Source organism: Chelmon rostratus, chromosome 15 (genome assembly GCF_017976325.1).
Source record: "Chelmon rostratus isolate fCheRos1 chromosome 15, fCheRos1.pri, whole genome shotgun sequence".
In the NCBI taxonomy this organism is placed as follows: domain Eukaryota; kingdom Metazoa; phylum Chordata; class Actinopteri; order Chaetodontiformes; family Chaetodontidae; genus Chelmon; species Chelmon rostratus.
This window is the reverse complement of record NC_055672.1, coordinates 25,625,590-25,651,525: the sequence shown is the minus strand read 5'-3', so window position 1 is coordinate 25,651,525 and position 25,936 is coordinate 25,625,590. Positions and strand designations below refer to the sequence as shown.

At 41.4% G+C, this 25,936-nt stretch overlaps 1 protein-coding gene across 2 annotated transcripts in view; it reads left to right on the top strand.

The window, feature by feature from the left end:
* atp10d (ATPase phospholipid transporting 10D) overlaps positions 1-25,936 on the top strand; it is a 41,146-nt gene that overhangs the window by 3,576 nt on the left and 11,634 nt on the right. The window contains exons 2-15 of one of the 2 annotated variants that reach the window (XM_041954414.1): positions 3,775-4,094; positions 4,681-4,875; positions 11,518-11,722; positions 13,651-13,736; positions 14,308-14,414; positions 18,081-18,212; positions 18,465-18,577; positions 19,696-19,948; positions 21,389-21,603; positions 22,063-22,254; positions 22,927-23,596; positions 23,929-24,035; positions 25,134-25,260; positions 25,368-25,552. In XM_041954414.1, the coding sequence (XP_041810348.1) occupies positions 3,826-4,094; positions 4,681-4,875; positions 11,518-11,722; positions 13,651-13,736; positions 14,308-14,414; positions 18,081-18,212; positions 18,465-18,577; positions 19,696-19,948; positions 21,389-21,603; positions 22,063-22,254; positions 22,927-23,596; positions 23,929-24,035; positions 25,134-25,260; positions 25,368-25,552 (2,856 nt within the window). In that variant the 5' untranslated portion in view covers positions 3,775-3,825. Of the gene's footprint in view, positions 1-3,771; positions 4,095-4,680; positions 4,876-11,517; positions 11,723-13,650; positions 13,737-14,307; positions 14,415-18,080; positions 18,213-18,464; positions 18,578-19,695; positions 19,949-21,388; positions 21,604-22,062; positions 22,255-22,926; positions 23,597-23,928; positions 24,036-25,133; positions 25,261-25,367; positions 25,553-25,936 lie in introns of both variants that reach the window. The other variant, XM_041954413.1, reaches the window with a different exon arrangement.

Genomic DNA, 25,936 nt, shown 5'->3' with positions numbered 1-25,936 from the left:
ATGTATCAGTGACTATGTGTAATGTGAAAGGTGTCACTCTAAGTGATGAGCCCAGAGAGAATTATGACCAACTGTGCAGTTACATTCAGTTCTGTTTCCTCAGCTATTCAGCCTCTTTTAGCTCATTGTTTTCATTCTCATCAACCTGGTTTCTAGCAGCAGTATTTAGCAGCTAATGAGCCAGATTTTTTTCTCTGTTTGAGACTGAGACCAAGCCAGAGCTTAAATGAGAACATACATTCATCAGGTGGACACAAACACTACTGAGTGAATGCTAATGTTATTCTGTGTGTGCAGGATGTGTAATAAGCAAACATTAGCTATTAGATGAACTTAAATGTCAGCTTAGTGTCTCCAAGTGGGGACTGGAACAAGGGGAAAAAAGCCATTAATGCATTTCTAATGTTTTGTGGGTTTGGACTCTCTTCATTATGCAGTTTTGCAGTGAAGCACCCACCATTAGAATTGAAAGAGTTGAAGATGTTCAGTATCCAAGAAAACTTCTAAAACATTACACAGGAGCTCCTTTTTGTTCTGAGTAGCTTCATTAATGTCTCGCTTTGTATTCTGTATTTCTGTCGTGCTTTTTGCAGCTGTTCTGTCAACTACTATCATAGTCAATTAAAAATAACAAAGAGCAAATGAAAACATTTTTGTGAGACTTTTGGACACTTCTATAAATCTACATTTGGTTGTCACGTACAGTTGAACAAATGCTTATGCAAATTAACCAACATGCAGCTACACTGCGTGTTGGGGGCGTTGATGACCAGAGGGAAAATATGAAGTGAAAAATATGAAGTGAAACTAAGTTGAATGAATCTGATTCATGTAGGTATGCTATTGTGCTGACCTTTATTTCACTTAATTTCATTAGTTCTACTTCCCTTATCGTTTTGTCATATGCAACAAATGTGAAAGATCACGGTTATGGCAACTATGGTTAAAGTATGGTCAAGGCTAGGTAACGAAGGTCAGTGTTAGATGTAGGCACTACATCCTGTTCACTTTGATGAGACCACTGTGTTGGCACAGCAGAGTGCCGATGAAGATTCTGCGGTAAAAAGTGCATGGTTGAACCAGGCCCATCTTCAGCATCTGTTAAGCCTTTAAGCTCATGTATCCCTCAAACTGGGTTTCCTGGAACGTTCTTATCGTCACACTTGTACTTGAAGCAACAGTCCACCACCAGCACATTGTTACGGTTCAAGCCCCAAAGGTGCAGAGTCCTATTGTGTTTGTGCCAGTCTGTTCTTATTATACTGGGATTCAAGCACCACATGGACAGGACCCTATTATGTTTGTGCCGGTTTATTATTACTTTTGAGCTGCAACGGCTCAAATTGCTGTGAACTGGAAATGATGTCCAAGTGCTTCCAAAGAAATATGAGCCCTATCAGCCAGATGGTGGTGCTGTAATGAAGGCCCAACAATTCAGTGTTTTGAAAGGCTACGCCCCTGGCACTGTAAATCCCATTGACTTGAATTTGGACATGCAAGTCCAGTTCAATGTGCTCTACAAAAAATGCCTCTTGTAAGTGGGTTTCAGAAGGTGGGAGCCACAACTGCATAAAAAAAATAAAATGAAATAAATTAATTCTGCACTCTAATGATAATCAGTGTAGATTAGCCAATACTGGTGTAATGTGTGACCCACGTTGTGTATTAGTCAGTCTAACGGCCGCATTTTGGACCAGCTGGAGCCGAGACACAGAAGAGCGACTCAGGGTGGTGGCTTGAAGTAGAATAACAAAGTTTGGAAGAGACAAAAACACATTCATGATTTTTTTCCACATCTTAAAGGGATAGTGCAGCTTTGATTATGGCAATGGCTCTTATTTGGTGAAATCAGGATTTCACCACTTCCTTTTTATAACACTCAAAGTTCAAGCAAAACTCCTCTGTTTTTGAGGCTTGCTTCACATTAGCTGCTAAGAGGAACAACACAATGCTGTACCTTATCAGAGAGTCTCATGAGGCCTGCAAAGAGGACTTCTGTTCTGTCAGTATGAAGCTGGAGGTTCATCTGAGTTCTGTTCATTTGTGTTTCCTTTTTTTTTTTTTACTGTTATTATATTTATTCATTTTTTTTTTTTAATGTCTTTATGCTGAAGGTAGGGCTTCATCCCTATCATCATCTCTTAACCTATTGCTTTATAATTTGTAATAATTATTTGTTTACCTTCAGTCATTTTTCCACTGATGACAGACACACACACATACACACACAGATAGACATAGGCTTGCACCAACATTATACATTTAGTTACTTTTCTTCTCTCTGTCTGTGTCCACTGCACGTAGTCTCTTGTTTTCTTCCCCCCATTCTCATCAAACACACTGTATCTGGGTGAATGGCCGGCAATGGCCCAGTCAGGCCTCTGAGACACCAGGTGGCCAGGGGTGAGCAGAAATTGCGCTGAGATGAATGGAAAAATAAGCAAAGAACCAAATGATAACCTCTGATAGTGTTTGGGGGCGGCCATGGCTCAGGAGGTAGAGCGAGTTATCCACTAATCGGAAGGTCTGCGGTTTGATCCCCGGCTTCTCAAGTCTGCATGCCAAAGGGTCCTTGGGCAAGATACTCAATCACGGTGGACTAGAACATTGCTATATAAATGCAGTCCATTTACCATAAAGCTTATCTTTTTTTTTCATTCTCCTCCTGTTTGTCTTCTTCTCCCGTCTCCTGGTTTCTCTTCATAGACTCAAACTAACACTCACACTTAGTCACTTTCACATTTGCCCACAGTACCTCGTACCTCTTTCACTGCCCCTACAGTCTGTTGTCATTACTCTTAGTATTATGTTGTCTTAGGGATGTTATGTACAGTGTTTTAGTGATGTATTTATTTTGTCAGTGTGTATGCGTTCACTTGTTTTGTCTGCCAGTGTTCACCTTTTGCATTGTGTCTTACCAATGAAAAGATAAAAATAGAACTTTATGAGCAAACACCCCTTCAGTGTTATGAGGACTTTGAATTGAGATTGCCTTTATATCATGTTATTCACTATATAACTTAACTGATAAAGGATAATTACGCAGTGACATTAATACAGAAATGAGTAATAGATTTTAGCAGTGTAATGATTAACCTATACTGTCACTGCTTTGTTTTCCAATCTGTTTGTACTCAGGCAGTCATGTACACTCACAGGAGAGTGACATACAGTATACATTATTATACACTATTGTGTCATTGTGATGTCCACTTAATTTAAGTGATAAATCTGGTGATCTTCCGTATTTTCCTTATTCTCATCAAATCCCATGTGCAAACCCAAACCAACAATGAATGCATTTTGTGTGTATCTAAAGCCTGATATGTCTTATTTCTATGTACCCTAGAGCTCCACTGTTGTCCAAAACTATGAAAAACACATCACAGAGTCACACTGTTGTGCCGGATGACATGTTCCTTCATTACCATGAGCACACACACTGTCACATTTATTTTGACGTAGTCCCACATACACTGTCCTGTTCCCCCAAACACTCACTAGAGCACCAATTGTGAATAATCCACCGCTGAAAATAGTCCCCAACACATGCACATGTAAGCCATTTAAAAAAATGAAACCACTAACAGATGTAGAATCTGAATTATTGAGAGCCAGATTAACATATCTTTGATTTGGGTCTTTTCATGGGATTTGTTATTTGTTGACAATTAGAAACATATAGAATAACACCACGCTGATGCTGAACCTAGCAGACAGCCTAGATAAGAACAAACTGGAGAGACAAATGGTTTTCTGGTGTTCTCTCAGCAGGATGAAGACATTGTGAACTCTCAAAGCTCAGCTAGAGTGCCTGCCGCATAGATGGAGCGGCTCCACTGGGTGCAGCATCGCTGTCGGCAGTTGCTGGAGGGAAACTCGGGGCAAGGCTGGTACTCTGCCCCTGATGGCCTGCCCAACAAAAGCTCCTCACACAGAGTCAGTGGAAAGCGGAGAACGGTGTTTGCCCGCCATGGGCCTCACCAACAGGAGTTCGAAGCCATCTCCAAAGGCTATAAAGGCAATGCCATCCACACGACCAAGTACAGCTTGTTGACTTTCATCCCCATGAACCTGTTCCAGCAGTTCCACAGGTCAGATTTTTACTTGTGCAAGTAGCACAAAACAAAATGAATGAAATAATTACATACAGTACCAGTGTTTCTACAAGTTTTAGACATTATGTCATGCACATACTTAACAAAGCCACTCACTGTTTTCTTAAGACTTAAGTACTCTACATGTTTGAATGTGTTTTTCCAGGCAGCCGTTTGGTTTCCACTGTGATTGTTCACCTATACCAAACAGGTTTCAACATGCTGTACATTATAATGATTCAGCAACCTGTTCTTCTGAATGCAAACAAAATAGCTGACTTTGTCTCTTTCAGATGAAATAAAATGGGCAAGAACTGATTATGGGAACCGTGTATATATTGGGTTATTTGGGTAGAAAGTGCAAGCTCAGCTAATTGTCATCTTTAGTTTTTGGAAAGTAACACGTTTCGTGGCTATCCATTCAACTGTTTTTGAGATATTTCAGCATAAACCAGAGTGGTGGACCAACCGAATGACAGGTCTGGTAGTACATCATTGGAAATGGTCTGGTAGCGCTTGGTTGCACTTTCACAACCTCTTTTGTACATGCTAATTTGGTCCTGATCTGGCCCTTCCTTTGTAGGGTTGCCAACCTCTACTTCCTGTTCCTGGCCTTACTGAACTGGGTGCCTGTTCTTGAGGCCTTCCAAAAGGAAATTACCATGATACCCTTGCTGGTGGTTCTCTCTGTTATCGCCATCAAAGATGCCTTGGAAGACTACAGACGCTACTTGTTCGACAAGAACGTCAACAGCCATGTAGTGCAAGTGTTCTGTGGGTGAGTGAACCTCCATCAGCTCGATAACTGCCAAGTTTATGCGTGGCTACGATGCACTAGGGGTATAAACTGGTATGGAAGAATATTCAAGTCATGGTCCATGGTAATTCAGTCAGCCATCTCAAGTGGTATAGAGTGTATGTAAATGTAGAATCTGTACAGCATCTCGCCTAGGGGGAAGTTAGACTCAAAGCCCACGGCTGGATGTCAGGGTGGAGGAGGGACTTATGCTAATATATGTAAACAGCAGCAGTGTGACATCAGGCATGGTGACATCTGGCAAGGCTTCACTACATGTATGATTCGCATTCGCAAACAAAACTATGTTTACCGACAGTGGTTTTACAAAGTGTTCCTGAGCCCATGTATTCATCTCCTTTATCTAATCATGTGTTCACAAAGTAGTCCTCGCTCCATCCTCAGTCTTTGGTTGCTACTGTCCCAAGTTGTTTAAAACGTGTTGCATCAAATTTAGAAAAAGCAGATATCTACAAAAATTAATGAAATTGATGAGGTGAAATATATTGTCTTTTTATACTGTCTTTAACTGAGAATATGTCAAAAGGGATTAACAAAGTATCACATTCTGTTTTACACAGCATCAGACTTTTTTGGAATTGGGGTGTAATTAAATCCTTCCTGTGCAGCTGCCAAAGCGATGTTTGAAACCATGCAAAAAGAGCACAAATGCATGCACATCCAAACATGATGAATACTAGATGCTGGACAGATGTACATGTGAAAAATGGAAAAGTAGAGTCTGCACCTTAGATAATTCTCCCATGAAAATGTATTCCTATGCCACAATGTGAGGTTTCAGGTGCAAGCCCTGCTTCAGACATGAACCTCAGTTAACTTAAGTTAAACCACAGATAGATGATCTCTAGTAGCCTTTAGGTGATAACAGATGGTTCAGACTACGACCCCATTTACACCTGGTAACAAGATGTGGTCTGTATCTGGACATGATCTGGAAAAGGAAAAATGCAGTGTAAATGCATTGTAATCATGATCGGATCTGCCTGATCATATAGGTGGTCTGTAAACAAAATCTCTCTGGTGTGCTGTGTGCTTTGTTTTTAGTTTTTTACATAAATGGTTTTTTGACCTCCTCGCTTGGTTTGGGTATTTGAACTAATGATTCATTCACTTTTTTTCTGAGACTTGTCTTGTGACCTTTTAGCAACCCTGTCTCAAAGACATATTCATATCCTACTAATTGCAACAGCAAATATGTTTTCAAAGAAAGTCGGTGCAGCCTGGATTATGTTTTTTTAAAATCAAAATAATAATGTTTTTTAATGAATTTACAGAATCTGCTGTGTCACAGATTGTTCTTCCTGAACGTGTCTGTACAACATTGACTGATAATGCTTTTCATTTGTGTCTCTATAATGTTTCAGGAAATGTAATCATTAATGTTTTTATGGTTCTGTTTAGGCACCTCACTCAGTGTCAGGGAAAGAGTCTCAGTCACACTGATATGGGACAGGATGAGTTTACTTTTTACCATATCTAACCAAACCACCATGTTTACCTGACAGGAACCTGATCCTAATCACACGTGAGACAGCCCAGTGTCCAGTGTTAAGGAGTCTTGAGCTATTTTGGCTAACTTTGAATACCTTTGATTTTGACTTTACGTACCATATAAAAAAACGTTGACCATGCCAATGCTTTGTATCTTTTCTTTGAGCGGACCATCACCTTTATGACTTGAGAATGATTTTCTTTCACTTTGACATACTATAGCAACATATTGGACCCAAAATTTCCCTTCAGAAGTCAAACACACTGAAGTACTGTCCCCCCTTTTCAGAACCTTGTCAATCATCTTGCCTCAAAAAACATCTGTGAAATCAGCCTTCACCGACAGTGGCACGCCACATGCCACTGCTTCTTCTTCCCTGTGCTCTGAGTAGGAAACACTCCACAAAGCTATTATGTCCAAATTTCTGAACCTTCAGGGTTTTGTCTCCCTGTCTCTTTAACAGACGCTTGATGATGATCAACTCACTTTTTGTAATCCGTCAAACCGTCAAACTTCTCAACCTCATGTGGATCCTTGAGAAAGCCCGTCCATTTGTGTCACTGCAGACCTCACCACCAGATAAACGTCTTTGCTCATTGGCTGATTGTGCTATTCCAAACTACTCTCCTTCCTCCTTCTCTTGTTGTTCTCAAATCCTCTCGTGTCTTCATTTTCAACTTCGTTCTCCGACTCCTGCTCCAACGTCATTTCCACCATCATCCTGCTGAGCTCTCCAACCAACTCAACCATCGAACAGAGTCAACAGATTCAGCGATTCTTTTTCTGTTTCATCATATGACAAAAAAATGAGGAAGCTATTAAAACAAATGCAAAGCCCACCCCATTCCATGTTGCATACCTTTACACGCGTGAATCTGTTTTTTATATCAACTTTACATTGTCCTAGCTTTACTTGGTCTGTCAACATCAAACAATATGCGAGAGTGTGCTCAGTGTGACTTCAGCTGTATTCGAAACCGCCTACTATCCTAACAGTACATCCTGATTTGGCCAAAATGTAGCATGTAGTATGTAGTAAGCACACAAAAGTGAAATCTGCAGGATGCCAAAAGTACCCACACATCGTACTGATTCAGCAAATATCTCCAGTTTGCATTTGACCAGTCTATCTTGCCTAACATGTCCCACAATGCAGAGCACTGGAGCACCCACAATAAACAACAGTACGTTTTTTAAACTTTCCTGTTTGATCACTAAATTCACTGCAGGGATATTTTTCTCCCGGGAAGTAACTGTGTAGATTTCCAATATCTGCAGATTTACAAAAATTGGTGATGAATGGAAAAAGTGCTCCAATGTTTTTGGACTTGAGAAGCTCCATAAGCTCACACGGACCAGTGCAGCTAACATAAGAGACTTCAACAGGAATGTGAGAGGAAAGTATTTCAACATTTCATTTTTGACATACACTACCAGTCAAAAGTTTGGAAACACCTTGTCCAAGGTGTGTATGCAGTATTGTGTTCCACACTGACCACCCTCTCTATGACTGTGTTAGAAGAACCAAACACTTCCAAGACCGGAAATAACGTTGCCAGTAATCCAGGCAGCCATTATGTTTCCTGTAAAAGTAGCAGATGGAATATTTCTTTTCCCCCTCCGCCTCCTCTGCCTCATCATAAATGTTTGCTGCTGTGCAGATCATATATTTATATATTATCTGTGACCCTCCTTTCTCCGTTTGTCTTTTGAGCAGTTGTAAAACTTGAACTTTGAGTCTGTTTACGGCATGAGTGCCTTTTAGAGGAGTGCCGATAAATTACGTCAATAAGGTAGTTAACTATCCACTCATCCCTCCCATTCTCAGCTCGCCTGCAATGTCTATGCCTTTACTGAGGAGGGACAGGGGAAAAAGATTCTTCATCAGAAGGGTCTGTTCACAGACACCATGAATGCGGAACTAAAATTACACCTGGAGAACAGTTGCAGGTAGTAAGTGGAGTAGAGTGGAGACAGGCAAATCTGAATCCACAGTGGACTCATGTATAGCTTGGAATGTCTGTCCCGTCTTCATTCTACCAAGGAGCCTGAGCGAAAGAAGAGGACAGTGGCACCGTCTTTCACAGAGGATGAGGAGCTGAGACAAATCCTCAAGTTGTATAAAAACAACAAGATCCGGACAACAAAGTATTCTGTCCTCTCCTTCCTGCCCAAGAATCTGTTTGAACAGCTCCATCGATTTGCCAATGTCTACTTCATCTTCCTTGCTGCTCTCAACTTTGTTCCTGTGGTGGAAGCCTTCCAGCCAGAGATCGCTCTGGCTCCTATCATACTGGTGCTGTCAGTGACGGCTGTCAGGGATATCTGGGAAGACTACCGCAGGTTTAAGTCGGATCATTTGATCAACAGGCTTCTGTGCCAGGTTTACAGCAGGTAGGTTAGGTGTTGCTTTCAGTCAATTTGACATGAAAACAAACAACATCTTTTTCTTTTGGACCTGTATATTCTCAACATAAAAAAAATTTGATCTCATTTTTAGTTTCGGGACGCATTGTTGTGATCACTTTTGTGGTCCATTTTCTGAACTCTCATCTTTCTCTAAAAGTTGTAGTTGGCACAAGTGAAAGCGTTAACAGTAACTGACTGAACAGACTGAACCTTCAAGCTGAAGTTACAAAATGTCTCAACTCTGGTGTTTAATGAGGCTCAAAACCCGCACACATAAAAACCTGAAAACAAAAGCCATTCTTTCTTCACAGCTGCCTGTCTTCCAACGTGTCAGTGATCAAACCAAACAGCTAATCTAACGTCATTGGCAGTACACAGAGTGACTAATCAAAGGAGGGCAGACATCAGCCACTGTCTACTCCAGTCTCAAAAGTCACGTGTGTTAAGCAGTGGTGAGTGCATAGGGAGGGTCAAACTCAGGGCTGGATCTGTGCGCTTGCATCATGTACACACCTTGTTTTGAGACTACTTGAGACTAGTTATATAGATAATTACATTCGCTGTCTTTTATGTTCCTTTACAATTGGTGGCCAAATGTGGTCCAAAACACTGCGGTCAAGACTTCCGTTAAGGTTGTTGCTAGACAACAAAACTGAAGTTCATCAGTGAACATTTTACAATGGATTGTATGTCACTTCTCGTAATTGAACATGCATTTCCCCTTCACAAACACTTCCCAACAACTTTCCCTGCTGCAAAACCCTGCTCAGTGGTTAAAACTCTTCTCTTCTTTTGCCCAGTAGTCTTACATGGTGCATAATCTTTTTTTAGGACATCTCAGATCTATATTCAACACATCACTTGTATAGAAAGCTTCTGATCTAGCAACACATTATCAATATATCCCGTTCCAGGACTTTTTATTTACCAACAGGCTGGTCAGAACACTCAGTAACTGTTGTTTCATGAAATCCATCACTGTGTGCTAATGTTTGGCATATGTTTGTGCAGCATTATATCTGTGCTACATTTCGATTGCAGTCAAAACGAACATGACCTCACACTGTACGTAAATGTAGAGTGACAGTTATTCTGCCCTGCTGTATTTCAGTCATTGCTTGGAAAGGGTGTTGGACCACTGACCGTATTCACATTGCACAATAATGCCTATTAATCACAAAGGGGTGTTTTTTCCTCTGAGCATTTAAAAAGAATTCAGGCACTCCGTTGACAAATACCCCCAGCAGCTTTCACCTTCATAGTCTTCATTTCACATATACTGTCGAGTTTTAAAGGCTGCCACTGTTACCATCGTCAAAACCTTAAAGGTCAGACAGTACAGCCTTGATATACTGTATATTGTGCAATAACAGTATTTATCATTCACTTTCTTTCACTTGTGTCCACCTCCAGTAGTCTTTCTGATTCTTTTCACCCGAATGAACCTGAAATTTGCTTTACATGGATGATCTTCAAATCGTTGGGCATTAAAAAGAAGTGATATCAAAATTGTGTTCTGTGGGCAAAAGAATGCTGTGTTATCACCAGCTGATTAAAACTGTTGAATGTCACCAGCTGCAGCAAATAATCAATAAGTTGTTCCTTATGGGAGGCAGATTGTAGACTGTGATGTTTGAATTTGAGTGGCATGTGCCAAGAGATTAAATCATTAGATCAACACAAAAAGCATACAGACGTCCTTAGGTTTAGTTCTTTACTGTACAAACTACTTCTCACACTCCCCTTTGCATTTCTCTTATTGTGAACACCACCATGTTATATGTAGATGTGTAATCAGGCCACAGCATCAGGATCAGGATTATAAAACAGGTAGGGCTATTCTCTGCAGTTTCCTCATTCTAATAACGAGAATGATACACAGTGAACAGTGATACCAGATTTAGCCAACAGATTTTCCCTCTACACTTTAATTTGATCAAAAACACAATCTATACTTGCCCTTTCTAGCCATCTTCCAACCAATCTTAAAATTAATTAATTAAATTCTAAATTCTAAAATCTAAGGCCCTGGAAAAAGTTCTGACAACTTTAAGATCAAGACAGCATTTCCGACAAATTTCATTCAGGTTTCAGGATGCCAAGGGTATCGAATGACTTAAAGGTTAACTTTCGTTTTTTACAACCTAGACCTTATTTGTAGCATTAAATACGGCCATTTACTCACCCAGACAACTTTGGTGGCATTTGGAGTCGTTTTGAAGAAATTAGCCCCAGAGGAGCGGCGCGTATATCCGTATAATGCGAGTACTCGGGGCATCCATGCGCAGCCTCTCTATAACGCATAATCTGCGGCGAAACTCGTTCATATTCCAATATTTTGTTCTGATATGCTGGTGCTATTCCCCTCTGAAAATACAGACTACCCTGATTTTGCTGTAGCTAGTTCAAAATTTAGCAGCAAAACTCTTACTGGTACCAAGAAGAGAGACCCTTAAAGTACCAGTACCTCAAAATTGTACTTAAGTACCGCTGCCAGGGATCTTTCTGCACTTTGTCCTAAAAGTCTTCAAAAAGTGTCTATTGCTAGAAGGTCTCACAGTACTGACCCACTCTACTCTTTTCATTGTGTTAATTCACTGTGTAACCTCTTGTTCACCAAATTCATCAAATATTCAGTTGTCTCTGCTCATCAAGATGTTTTTAATCTGCTCTCTTCTGTGTCTGCTCGTATTGTCCCACAGCAAGCAGAACGCCTACGTTGACCAGTGCTGGAAGGATGTGCGAGTTGGAGACTTTGTCCGTCTGTCCTGCAATGAAATCATCCCTGCTGACATGCTGCTGCTGTATTCCTCTGACCCTCATGGGGTTTGTTATATTGAGACTGCCAATCTCGACGGAGAGACCAACCTGAAACAGAGACAGGTGGTTTTAGACCTCCCAGTGATGGTAAGGCATGACGTGTAAAATGTGTCTTTGCTTAAATTAATGGCTCCTAGAGCAAATCAATAGCTGTTCACCCTTTGCTGTTGTTTCCATTCACTATGTGTGCATTAATACAGCTATAGACTAGGTTTCTGCTTCCAAAGGACTCAAAAAAGTTCTGAATGCTCACTTTTTACAATTTTTTTACATTGTAATTTATTACATTTAATTTATTACTATCTTTCCTTAAATGTAGTTCTTTTACCAAACAATTTTACAACAAACAGCAATATTTTCAACCATCCTTAGTGGTAAAACAATTAGGAAAAAAGATAAAACCACTTGTTCTGCAACACAATTAACTTTAAATGCTGAAGTTCCCCTGCAGATTGGTTTATGAGGAACAAAGCTTAATGTAACACATACAGGTGATATGAAAGTCCTGGAGCTAGACAAAAAGCAAAAGCTACCTAGATATGTCAGGATATGAACTTATCTTCCCCCACAAACAACAAGGTGGTACTGGGAAACATCTCCATCAAGAACTCAATTGGATACTGTTATTCACCTTTAAACAAGGCACCACTGGGATTAAACAACACGGCCGAGGGACAAAGAGGGAATAGAAAGGCTATCTTTAAACATGTCTTATGACTTGTCTAACTCGGCCTGCTAAAGTAGTTAAATTATCACCGTCACTTGTTTTTAGATGTTAAGGGGATAAGCTAGTGAACCCAGGTGCAGACACAGACAAGGAGTCATGCAGGAGAAGGTAATTTATTGCTGTGCAAAGGGAATGGGACATGAACCGGGCCAGATGAGATGAAGGGGCCGAAGCCAGGATCCACAGTAGATCCACACATCAGACGGGACTGCAGGGAGATGAGAAATAGGTTTAGTTGCAGGAAACATGCAATGAAGAAATGTTAACTAGAGAGTGAGAGCAACTATGAGAGGCAGGAAGTTGCTGTAGACCTGATTATGTTCTAGGAGCAGATGGAACATTTAAAGGGCTTTCTTTGCAGTAAGGAAGGCCAGGAGGAACAATTACAGCTACCAAAGACTTCTTCAGAACCAGAGATATTATCTTTTTTTATTTCACACATTTTTTGTCAAAAACAATGCAACTCAGCTGCCGGCAGTTATAATAATCTTAATAAGCTTTATTTATACAGCACTTTTCTTAACAAGAAGTGTTTTACAAAAGAAATTAAAACCAGATAATGCAGAAAAAATGAAACAGGCCGTGCACATGAGCACAGAGGAAGTAAAGACAATGAAATGAAGTGAATAAGATCAAATAAGACGGAATAAAAACAGTAGAAATTAAATATATATCAAATATTTTCAAAAGCTTTCACTAAAAGAGAAGTTTTAAGAAGAGATTTAAAGAAAGCTAGAGAATTAGTGTGTCAAAAGCCCGATCACAAACCGTGACCTGGCAGGAACCAGCAGGGCTCCATCCACGGATCTTAATGGTCGAGACGGCACATAGGTCAATAAATCAGAAGTGTATTTAGGAGCCAGGCCTAAACAACTAATCAACTTAAAATGTAACAGCTGGATTGCTGTGTGTTATGCTAGTAGCATAAGCAGAGATGAGGTGTGGGCTACAGAGGTCTGGGAAATTCGCAGTCCCAGAGTTGAATTCATTCAGAGTTGAATTTATTATTTAGTGATATATGTGGTTATTGTCACTTTTGAGGCTGGACTTTATTGTGGTGTTGTTTTCGACCGTGTTGAACACCTCATTCACATTAATGGAGGAGCTATTATATTACTTTTTTCAATTGACACCACGATAAACATGTTTAAGTCCAACATCTTGACTCTGCAGTAAAAATCACTGTAAAGAACTGGAGTGGCCTCCAGTTGTGGTTTGTATGATGGCATGTGTGTTAATCTGCATTCGTATTTTTCTGCATGTTTGGTTGTATGTTTGTCTTTTCCAGGGAGGAGACGTGACCATGGAGAACTTCCACAGTCGCATTGAGTGTGAGAACCCCAACGATGACCTCAGCAGGTTCAGAGGTTACATGTGAGTTCCTTTTCATCTTACAGTGGCCAAACACACCTGCCTCTGTTCACTTGAGTACACAGTGCCGTGAGATTCATTTACAGGATCAGTGTTACCATCTTTGCAGCATACATATTAGCCTGTATAATTAACCTCTGTAATGTGCACTCTGTGCTGTTTTGTGGCTGCTGCCTTGCTATATCTTTATCAATTATGTCATTTAGCAAGGTATTCAAGAAAAAGTTGCCATCAGATGGTCCCAGAGTGACTGCTGCTAAATGATGGGGTCACACTGTAGAACAACAAAAACAACAAAAGATGCTAATCATTTTTAATAGCCTTTTTAAGTATTTTGTCTATTCAGAAAGCTAAATATGCAGGTCTCATATTTATAATGTCTTAATATCAAAATAAAAGAACATTTGTGGCAAATGCCCCTGCACTTCCACATCCACAAAACAGTGTGGTAAATCCTGCTTCAAACCATTATACTGCCTCAAACACACTTAAAGTTGTCTCCTAAGTAAAACTGGATCTTGTAGAGCAGCTAAGCTTTAGCTTCGGCCTGTTGTGTCTGCGTGTCGTTCCACAGAGAGCACCCCAGTGGGCTTCGTGTTGGCCTCCATAACAGCAACCTCCTGCTGAGGAGCTGCACCATCCGCAACACTGAGACTGTAGTGGGCATCGTGGTCTACGCTGGTAAGAGCACAGCAGCATTTTCAATCACATACTTGAAAGACATAGTTTGTTTTTTATGTTCGAAATCCTGCAGGTGTTATAAAATAAAACACAATGTTTGACCCACTTTTGGCCCCCCTGGACTGTTTGTCCATCCACAATAAACAGCCAATGTAATGACTGTGTATCCACTTCTCTCTGTTCCTCTATGAATAGGAGTCAGCTTGTGTAGGCATATCTTTGTCTCACTTTCACGTCCACTTCAATCTTTGTGTTGTGTTCATGTGCAGTTGAGCCCCTTGATTTGCTTTGCATTCAGCCTGATCTCAGCTTTGTAGTGCGTTGGTTCAGTTCAGATGATATCTGATGGTTTTGCCATTTAGTGTGGTTCATTTAGGGTGAAAGCTGTCAATGGTGGACTAAAGCAAACAGACCACCTGAAAAGGTGGGTCATGTTCTGGTTCCAAGTTTTGGTGTGAAAACAAAGCAGACCAACCACGGGACGGTGTGATGTGACATAAGTGGGATTTTATTATTACGTTAGTGGCTAAACAGCTGTTTCATATTATGATGATGAATCAAGAAAGTGCGAGCTGATCTGTATAAGCAATTTCCTCAGATCGTTTTGGTAACCATGGTAACATGTTTGCACATCAGCGTGTGAGTGCAAGGATTTTTCCTGATTAATCAATAAGTGTAAAGCAGATCAAACACAGTTGTGTAAGTGACCACACAATAGCTATACTCACAGTAACAGTCTGAATTAACAATTCTCATAATTAGTTTTATCTTGGAGCGTTCTGATACTAGAGAAGGTAATGAAACACATCAGGCGAGTGCTGGTCTAATCTGCCATCAGTCACCGGAATGTGAGTTCTCCATGTTGGTCCATGTACTGTAGACAGATGCAGCATGACCTCACCAGAACTGTCCAGTGAATAAGTTAACTGTTAGTCCATATGACTTCATGCTTGGCTTTGTAATGAGTCAGTGTGAACATGAATCACAAAGGCAACAAAAGATCATGTTTTTCCTTGGTCTTGACTGAATGTGCAGAGCTACAGGTACGAAAGAGAATCTCACACCCTCTCCTACCTGTCCAATTACAGCTTCTGTTTAATATTTTTTTCTGAAAGAGGGTTTATTTAATTGTTTGTTTTTTAACTAGACATTTTTGCTGTTTTTTGATGGAAAGCTCCATTGTATCAGGGTCTCACAAAGCCATGTCAGTGATATCGTATTCAGGGCCTTTACTGCTATGACATATCAAAATGTACATTATGCTATCAAAAAGTGCTATTAAACAAGACTGAATTATAAAAAGCCTTGTCCACTGCCTTTACACCCTGTAAACTTTCTTGCATTATAATCTTGATTTCCACTTCACATAAAATTGTGATCTGTATCTGGATAAAATCATGTGAACATGGGCCTTTGCAGTTGCACCTGATAGCAATACGCAATTTATATTATTTTTATTATGCCTACTGTGTAAATATGCAAAGTAACTAAGCAAAGCTGGAAGACAAGTGATATTGGTGTATGGACTTGCAGAGCTGGGACTTCTATGTAGCTGCTAAATGAGCAGCTTGAGCAGGTAGAGGGAGGTGGAGTTACCTCCAGAATATGATCACACTGTACAGATGTTCTGATCTGATCACAGTGCAACTCCAGATGAGGTCAGCTGACCCGATCACGTTCCGATTGCAATCAGTTCTGCATACATTCACATCTGCATGAACGTGTGTTTCGTCATTCTTCAGATAAGATGCCCAGATACAGGTCAGCAGTAGTCGAAGGGGTCTGTGGGTTTGAGTGAGATTTCATCTTCTGGTCTTAGCCATTTCATTTCTGGAATGTCTGTCTTTTGCTTCAGTCTTTCTTCGAACAAATATATATACAGCAAAGAAGAGCTAGTTCAACTTTCAGCTTCCCTTTGGCAGCCATTCTAAACACATTAATGTAGCAGCCAGTCACAGTGACAGAGAGAGAACAAGGAAATATAAAGCCTGTATGGTAGGTTTGTTTCGATTTACGGAATTTTGTCACAATCATCAGAACATGTGCGACAAAAAATGCGATAGCTCCTGCGTCTCATCTGAGTAAAGGTAATACAGGTGAAACCAGTCAGGTGAGTTGGAGCAGGCACCCACCCCTACCACCAGCAATGAACTCATTCTGTGCACAGACTGTTAGCAAACGGATGGAGGCCATATGAGTATGGTGTACACTGTAAACATGACACTGACTCAGTCTTCATTCAGTGACTTCCCTGAGTCTCGTCGTCATGGTTAGATTGGAGACTCTGCACAAAGGTACTGGGGGATAAATTGCTCAACTGTTTTGTTAGGGGCTGAGCTGGTGAACCCGGGTGCAGACATTATTTAATGCAGGACAACAGGAATGAGCTGGGGTCAAGCAAAGCAGAAAGACCAGGGAGTGGGTAGCAGGGCCGAGAATGCGGACACAGATGAGGGAGGGGCATGAAGGAGGTGAGGGGCAGACAGGTGAGGGAGGGAGGGAGGAGCAGCCAGTTTAACTACAGCCTCATACTTTCTTTTTAAAAACCTCCACAATCTTTTCTTCCTTTCTTTTTCATTCCTGGTTGGTTTGTTAAATCATCTTTCATTTCCTCCCCGCAGGTCTTGTCTCTGTTCTCCTTCCTGCGGCAGTTTTCCACAGAGTCATGTTATGTTTTCCACTCCATGTTACTGTTGCTTTGAGTTGCTTTAACTCATTGTCCTTCAGCCTCAGCTGGACCTTGGTCTGCAGATTTTGCAGCGTACATGGAATAATAGTACCCTCAGAAAGTGAGCAGATATTGCGATGCTGGGACATGTTTCCCAAAGGAGTTCAGTTCAGTGTAGCTCCCTTTGTGGTTCACCAAGCCTAACATTGTTGATCCCGATCAACTTTCTCTGGAACTGGGACATCCTAATTCAAATAACAGATCACACGTATGTAGATTCAGGAAGTCTTGCAATATACTATATCAAATCATCAATGGATGTATCCTACTAACTAGTATTGTGTATGTATCCAAAGCCTGGTATGTCTTATTTCTCTGTGCCATAGAGCTCAGTTTTCCACCCACAACTATAAAAACCACAACAATGAGCCTCACTGTCGCACTGGGTGACATGTTCCTTCATTAGCATGACTACACATTGTTGTTATTTTGAATCAACCCCACATACACCTCCCCTCTATGACTAAATTTCACAATTGGGATTCAGGTGCTTATGTGATTCAAATCTATATGCCCATTTTTTTTTCTTTCTTTTTCCACATCCTGATGCTAGAATTACTTGCTCTGGTTGTCCATGCCAGGATTTGATTGGCAGGTTTCACACCTGAATAAACTAAACCATATGGGCAAATGCACCAGCGTTTGTTTGAAACCAGAACCAGAAGAGTTTAACCAGACGTTTTAGGTGTGACAGTATCCTTAAAAGATTTTGAGAAACAATCAAGAGAAAAATAAACAGAATTTGAAATTAGTTGAAGGTGGATCTGTAAATGATGTAATATGTTGACTGAAGGATAATACTATGGAAGTGATGAAGCTTAATCACATAACATCACGTAAACTCCTGCACATTTTTCAGTTTTGCTGATGTCCTTCCTACAGTATGATGGTCTGTTTAATGCGGCTGTGGTCTGTTCTTCTCTTGCTGTGTGACTCAGGTCATGAGACTAAAGCCATGATGAACAACAGCGGGCCGAGGTATAAGCGCAGCCAACTGGAAAAGCGTCTGAACACGGATATCCTGTGGTGTGTGCTCCTGCTCATCACCATGTGTCTGACTGCTTCAATAGGTGTGTACCAACACTGACTGACACCACACAGCTGTCACTTCACAACACAGCAGCAGTGTTACTGCAGTGTATACTTAGCTGACATGCAGACCAATGGAGAACCAGTATTTCCATTGAAACCATTGTGTCTAGTCAGCAAAAGGACTGTGCAAATATGCGAGCGAATGCTCCGGAGGCTAAGGGATTCAGTCTTGTCCAGCTTCATTCTGTAGCTGTTCACAGTGCATCTTCTGGTGTCTTGGTGTTTTTCAGGTCACGGTCTCTGGGTGAAGGACTTCAAAGACCCTATATTTGTGGTGGATACGGAGACGTCTCCTGCTCTGGCTGGATTCTATGTCTTCTGGACTATGATCATTGTGCTGCAGGTGGAGTGTTTACCATTCTTGTCCCATGGCAAAAATTGCACTGTTATTAAAGTCTCTTATTTGCTGCAGGTACACTATAGATTTGTTAAGACTTTTATTTATCAGGTTAACCAAAGATAAAAAGAAATTAAATCCTATTTTTTAGTGGATTATATAGATAGAATTTAGACTTGTGTATTGATTAGAATCCTGAAGGTTTCCAATATGATGGCTCATTACAGTGGAGCAATCAGTAAAATTTGCAACAATGACCTTACAACAACGTCATAAGTAAATAAATGACAGTATGATAATAAATAGCAGAGTATATATGAAACTTGAAAAATTCTGGACTCAAGTGGAAAAAAGGGCAGAAACAGTAGGATCCTGGACTTCTTCAGTACAACAGTACTACAACATATCCTTCTGCCAGAAGAGCTGGAAACAACCAAACATGATTTGCACATGTTGCTTGCATGATTGATTGTATATATGTTATATATATGTTTCTCTTTATAATCTTTTCTTTTCTGTTCATTGTTTTTGTTATTATGAGTACATTTATTCATTTTCTCCTCCTTCTGACTACACAAACACAGAACACACATACAAACATCTAATTTGTCAATGTTTTTGCTCTTAATCTCACTGCAAGGTTTAGAGTTGATGTGGGTGAGATAATGAAATGCATGTACATGTAACATATTCAGGTTTGAATGGTAAGGCACAGCAGTTTGTTGTCACAATAACAATCATTTTATCTTCCGTCACAGTGATTGTGAGATAGACAGAACAATTTTACACTGAGAGTAATTCCACAAGGAAGGTGTGCTTGCACGTGTTTGATTGGCCCACATGGTGTGTTACCAGATGACGAGGCAAAGCATCGGCATCCTCACTGCATCACCACAGTGGTCTGACTGAAATGAATCAGTTGTGGCACAGGTTCAATACTTGGTTCGATATTTTTTATGTCAAGGTTACACACATTTTTTGTTTCAAAAGCAGTGTTTACATGTGTGCTTACATGGGGCGTTTACTGCCTGCTACATTTTCAATCAAAGTCAGTTTACAATTTTAGAAGTACTTGTCATGTCTATAAATGCATAATGCAGCTTTACTCAATTTCTGCCCAACAGGTGCTGATCCCCATTTCTCTGTATGTGTCCATTGAGATTGTGAAGCTGGGCCAGATCTACTTCATCCACAATGACTTAGCCCTGTATAATGAGCAGCTGGACTCTAGAATCCAATGCCGGGCCCTCAACATCACTGATGACTTGGGTCAGATCCAGTACCTGTTCTCTGATAAGACAGGAACTCTGACAGAGAACAAGATGGTGTTCCGCCGCTGCAGTATCTATGGGGTTGAATACCCTCATGAGGAAAATGGTAAGTACTAATACGGCTGCTTGAATGCTTTGATTCCGTCGTATTTTCACAGTTGTGAGGCATTAAATAACTAGAGCAGAGATCCAGCAGGGACAGAGTTTTTTATACATCAAATCCAAATTGATGTGTTCTCACAGGCAGTAGGGTGGACAGCCAGAAAGAAGGGCTGGCAGATCATACTACTCTAACTTCTTGTTATTTTAAGAGCACCTGCACACACCTGTCCCTTCCACTTCACACAGTACCTTTGCCTCCCGCTTCTCCCCCCACAGCCCCTTCAACTGTCTCCTGGAGGAGGCGCCTCACAGCTTGAAAAGCTCTTTTTATATAATCTCAATAGTTTTAACTCATCATCGTTACAGTACTGAATCAGGACATTCAATTTTTGGATCAAGAAACTTGTGAAAAATAGGGTGTTCCCAGTTCAGTGGGCTTCAGCTGTTATTTCAGTGTGCCAGATAGCCTTCGTTCTTAATCAGCTTGGACTGACAGACACCCAGTATCAAAGGTTGGGGGACAAAAAAAGTTTTTTGAACATCCCTTGTGCAGGCCTTACGTCTTGCTCATTGGCATCCAGTGCACCAGTGCCTTTGAAATCAGATGACTTCAATTATAATTCTGGTTCATTACAATTTGGGTCCTATTTTGTAGTAATTCTTATGTGATTAACTGTTTATTAAACATCTGAAAACTACAAAAAGGCTTGAGAAGAACAAGCAAATAACTAATAATAATCAGACACAAAAAGTAAAATAAGGGACTTACACTAATGAAGGTGAATTTGTTTTATAGAATGGAGATGCACATTTATATCACAGGAAGTTGGACCACCAAGCATTAATGGTGCATTCAGAAATGACAATAACCCAGGCAGTAGAAATTTACAGGCATATGACATCCAGAGATGACGATGAGTGACCAACCAGGAGAATTCATTTTCTTTGCAGCAGTTAGATCAGCTAACAAAATCTCTCTTTGTTTTGTCAAGATCTTTAGTACTAAAGCAACCTGTGTACCACAGTCAATGTACTGTTGGACTAGACACTAAAGCTGGAACGTTAAAAGGTTTGGTTTTTAGGATTTACAGGAATCTTTTGGCATTATTAGTTGTACAAATATCTTTTGTCATGATGACTAACACATTCATCGTCAGTACTGTTTTACATTTATTTCCCCTTTATTTAGGACTCCACTAGTGATATTTCTTCTCAACAAAAAAAGCACCTTTTCCATTCCAATAAACTCTTTCAATTTAATTTAATTGCTCAATTATAAATCATATCAAATTGTGATGTACTGGTACTTACTGTGTCCCTGACAATGATGTTGAATGTAATCTGAACCTCATCTAATTGTTTGATTATAGTTAATTACTGAAACAAACCAAGTGGCACACGCACTTCCGTGCTGTAAGTGATGTAAACCATGTGTTTGTGTCAGCTCGGAGGCTGGAGGTGTATGAGGCTGAGAAGGAAGAGGCCGCCGGTCGCTCCGTGACTCTGAAGTCGGGCTGCAGTCGTAAATCTCTCAGCTGTCGCTCCCTCAGCTGCAACCGCAGCTCTGTTTCCCTGCACACACTCACTGCTGAGTCAGAAGAGGAGGACCAACTGTCCAATCACAACCAGCCCAGAACCAGTGCCTTCTGCAGCCGTGTGGTCAGACTCTCTCTCTTTCTCACACAAACACACCACAATATTTGTGTACTAGCCTGTTTGATTCACATCCAGAATTGAGAATCAGATGCAACTCACACAGGTCAATTTTATTCTGCAAGCTGATAAAACAACATTACGTACCTAGTACCTTGAATGTAGTCTGGACCCAGTGTTTCTGGAGCTTGACCCATACCAGAGACAAAAACTCTGGATATATTGGCATATATATATGGAAGTGCACTTCTAAATCACTGGAGTACCACATTAAACACCTCAGGTTGCTCCAAGAAAATCAGATTTCTTCTTGTCCCCCAACTTAAATGCATATGAACGTGTGAGCTCTTCTTTTTTCCCTGGGTTGTCTATAATGGGTACTTGAAATGTTACTGAAATCGACCATTTGTTCACGCTCGAGTCATGATGGATAAGCTCATGCTGCTCCCATGTCTGTCTGTCCAGACTAAGAACGTGGTACCAGACCCTGAGCTGGTGAGGAAGCTGAGTTGGCTCTGTTCTCCTGTGCTGCCTGTGAGTGACATTTCCTCTGGGACTCCATCCAGCCTGGAGGTGACCTACATCACTGACTTCTTCCTTGCTCTGGCCATCTGTAACAGTGTGGTGGTCTCTTTGCCGAGCCAGCCTCGACATGTGGTGAGTAGATAAGGTCTGGGCAGTATGTTGCGATAAGGTCTGGGCAGTATGTTGCAAAGACCCAAGACCCAAGACTTGTATCTTCAAAATGGGGAAACAAACAAACAAAACAGGTTTATATTTGTCCTTGTGCAGCGTTTTTGTTTGTTTACATTGCATCAAGGGCCCTGGACGGGACTAGACCCGAATCCTGGAGGCTCCACCTACAGGACACTGTAATTCTGTATTTGTTGGTCTGTCTGGTGGAAGCCTGTAACAGTTGTAAAAAAAGGCGGACGGACTGCAACATCGAGGTGTAGAAATGGATCTGTGTTAATCTCTTCTTTTTTGGTATACTGACTTCATCTCAGCCCAAAATCGTGTTAGCTTATTCCAGCTTTTTCCCATTTCAACTGAAAATGTGCATAAAAGCAGACAGATAGACACAAAACAGAATGTGACGCAATATCTGTAGTTTGCCACACAATGAGAGCAAAGTTAGTACTGCCGTTTAAAGTTACTGTTTGATAGCTGAATAGCTCTGCATTAAGAAAATATAACACAAATGGCACTGAAATTCCAGAAATTCACTCAAAACTAGGGCAGCATTTTCATAAAAAACATTTCTGAAGCACTTCAGTTCAAGAGTTCTTTTTCAGGAATTCTGTGTTGTCTTTTTTGTCTTCTGCACAGCTCCCCAAAGCACGAACACCTCTGAAGTCCCTGGAGGAAATCAAGCTGATGTTCCAGCGCTTCAGCTTCTCTCCTTTCTCAGCCCTCTCCCCTCCTCAGACCAGAGGCAGCCCACGCACTTTTGCCAGCAGGCTGTTTTCCCTGGGGAAGACCGGCTCCTTCACCCTCTCCACACCCCCAGACAGCACCACAGACGTGTCAGAACCAGGCCGAGAAAGCAACCTGCAGGCGTCCAACCTGAGGCGTAAACTGGACCTATCTTCCACAGTGGAAGGAGGAGGCGCTGGACTGATGGAGGACAGGGACACAGTGGATGATATCAAGGATTTTAAGAAAATCCCTGATGGGGCCCGGCAAGATGTGGAGGACCTGGGCAGAGAAATGGGCTCTGATGAGGAGCTGCTGTATGAGGCAGAGAGTCCAGACGAGGCAGCTCTGGTCCATGCAGCCCAGGCATACTGCTGCACCCTGAGGAGACGTTCTGCAGAGAGCCTGCTGGTGGATCTGCCAGGAATTGGCTCTCTGACTGTCCAGCTCCTCCACATCCTGCCCTTTGACTCCAACAGGAAGAGAATGTCAGTGGTGGTCCGCCACCCACTCTCAGGACAGCTGGTGGTTTACACCAAGGGAGCCGACTCTGTCATCATGGACCTAACTGAGACACCTAAAGGTAATTAGAGAGGAAGAGGGAATATGGATGAAGAATTTTGTCTCCTGATTGGTCTAGTCACATATGTGCAAGTCACAGGCAGCGAGTTACCAATCCTCATTTTTCAGTGCCCCCTCCCCCCCTTCTCCCGTCCTCCACATTTTGGCAGAGTACTCCATACATTCACTGGAATGCCTGGACTCATCCCCCGATTGTCTTTCACATTAACACGTTGCAAATTTGCAACTTGAGTCTGACTCGCGTCAGGTCATGTGACTTGAGTCCCCCACCTCTCATACTAACAATGTTTGTCTGTATCCCTGTCATCCTGTATGTCCCCCTGTTATGTTCAGGTGCCGAGCAGGCTCAGGAGATCTACAGTCACATCAGAGAACAAACCCAAAAACATTTAGACAGTTATGCCAGAGATGGACTCCGCACACTCTGCATTGCTAGAAAGGTAACGCTTCAAGAAGGTGAAACACACATGTTGTTTAGTATCAAAAGGAAAAGCTCATTAAAGCAACTCCACCCAGTCCTCCCTACCTCCACACCTGCCTTTGAGATTGGAATACTTGCCAAGACTTTTATTGACAGATGAGCTGGTCAGGATGAATTAAAAGAAGACCTGAGCAGCCCTGAAAGTAGCAAGTTCAAGTATCTTAAGCCTAGTGCAGACTACAAGATGTTTTTTAAACTCTGAATCGCTCATACCACAACACCTTTTTGTCTCAAAGTACACAACTGATTACTGGTTCAAGAAATACAAAGTGAAACACAGCACACATTGTTTTATGTATTCCCTGTTCATCTATGAAGCTGCTGTGTCACAATGAGAAGGAAAACATAAGTTTTTAAAGGTTTTGTCTTTCATAACTGAACACCATAACTGGTGTTGTTGTGTTGTCGAGCCGAGTGCAGCATAGCCACTACTAAATGCAAAGCACTGTCTTAACCTTTCAGGAAGAGGTGCCAGGGAGGGTTTTTTTTCTTTCTTGAGGTGGAGGCATTATATATGACAAAATGAAAAACAATCAACTGTCTAATCATGGGTTGGGGGTGGGGGCACATTCAGAGCTTATCATCGCTGACGCAACATGATGGTAACCAAGTCAGACCGCCTCCCACATAGAGTTTCCTGTGGGCCAGCTGTCAGAAGAGACACTACTACTGTCTGCACATTTAGTTCCATTTGTTTGACTGTCTGACGTGTGAAGGGATGGACTGTGTTGTAGGGAACAGTACAAACAGACACCTAGAGGGACCTTCCTGGTATGTGTTGACAGCTAATTCATGGCTGTAGCAACACAGTTGATTTAGAAACTGATAATCCCCTCATAGTTGTTTCTCATATTTTGATCTCGGCCACTTCCTCCTCTCTCATTCATGAAGTGTAGTCATGCAGCTATTTTATGTGAACAGGGCCCATAATCTCTTCAATTTACTAATTTCATGATTGAAATCTTCCTAAAGATGCACTGGTGTTTGCTCAGGAGTGAATCCACCTCTGTAATAAGAAGATATTACTGAGTGAGTGTATGCTCTGTGTGTGGGGCAGGTTCTGGAAGAGGAGGAGTATGAGGTGTGGCTGAAGAGGCAGCGTCTGGCAGAGAACTGCATAGAGAACAGAGAGGAGCTGCTTCTGGACTCAGCTCAGAGACTAGAGACCAACCTCACCTTGCTGGGTAGGAGAGCTGCTCACTGCAGCAGACACATGGACCACTCATACTGTACATCAGAGCTGGGAGTAGTGCTACTTCAACTGCGCTGTCTCTGATCTGTATGTGTTCAGGTACCACAGGGATTGTAGACAGACTGCAGGAAGAGGTCCCAGAGACCATTGAAGCTCTTCAGCAGGCTGGGATCAAAGTCTGGGTTCTCACTGGAGACAAAAAGGAGACAGCCATCAACATCGCCTGTGCCTGCAAACTCCTCAGTCCCAATGATCAGCTGTTGACAGCAAGCTGTGACAGCAAGGTAAGTGGCTGATGGATAGTCTCAATTTACATCTCAGCTTGTTAATCCAGATCACTGGCTATTGTTAATTTTGTTCATTGTCATCTCCTGCCCTCCGTCTGCTGGTGCTAAACACTGAATTGTTGTACACATGGCTGGTTTTAGCGATTTACAACTCTGTTTCCAAAGAAGTTGGGATGCTGTGTAAAACTTAAATAGAAACAGAATGTGATGATTTGCAAATCATTGAAATTCCATATTTAATTGAAAATAGCACAAAGAAAACATATCCAATGTTGAAATGCTAAAAGAAAACACCTGGTGGAAGATCTCACAATGAATGAAGTGAACTGGCAACAGGTTAGTAACATGATTGGGTATAAAAAGAGTCTGTCTGAAGTAAAG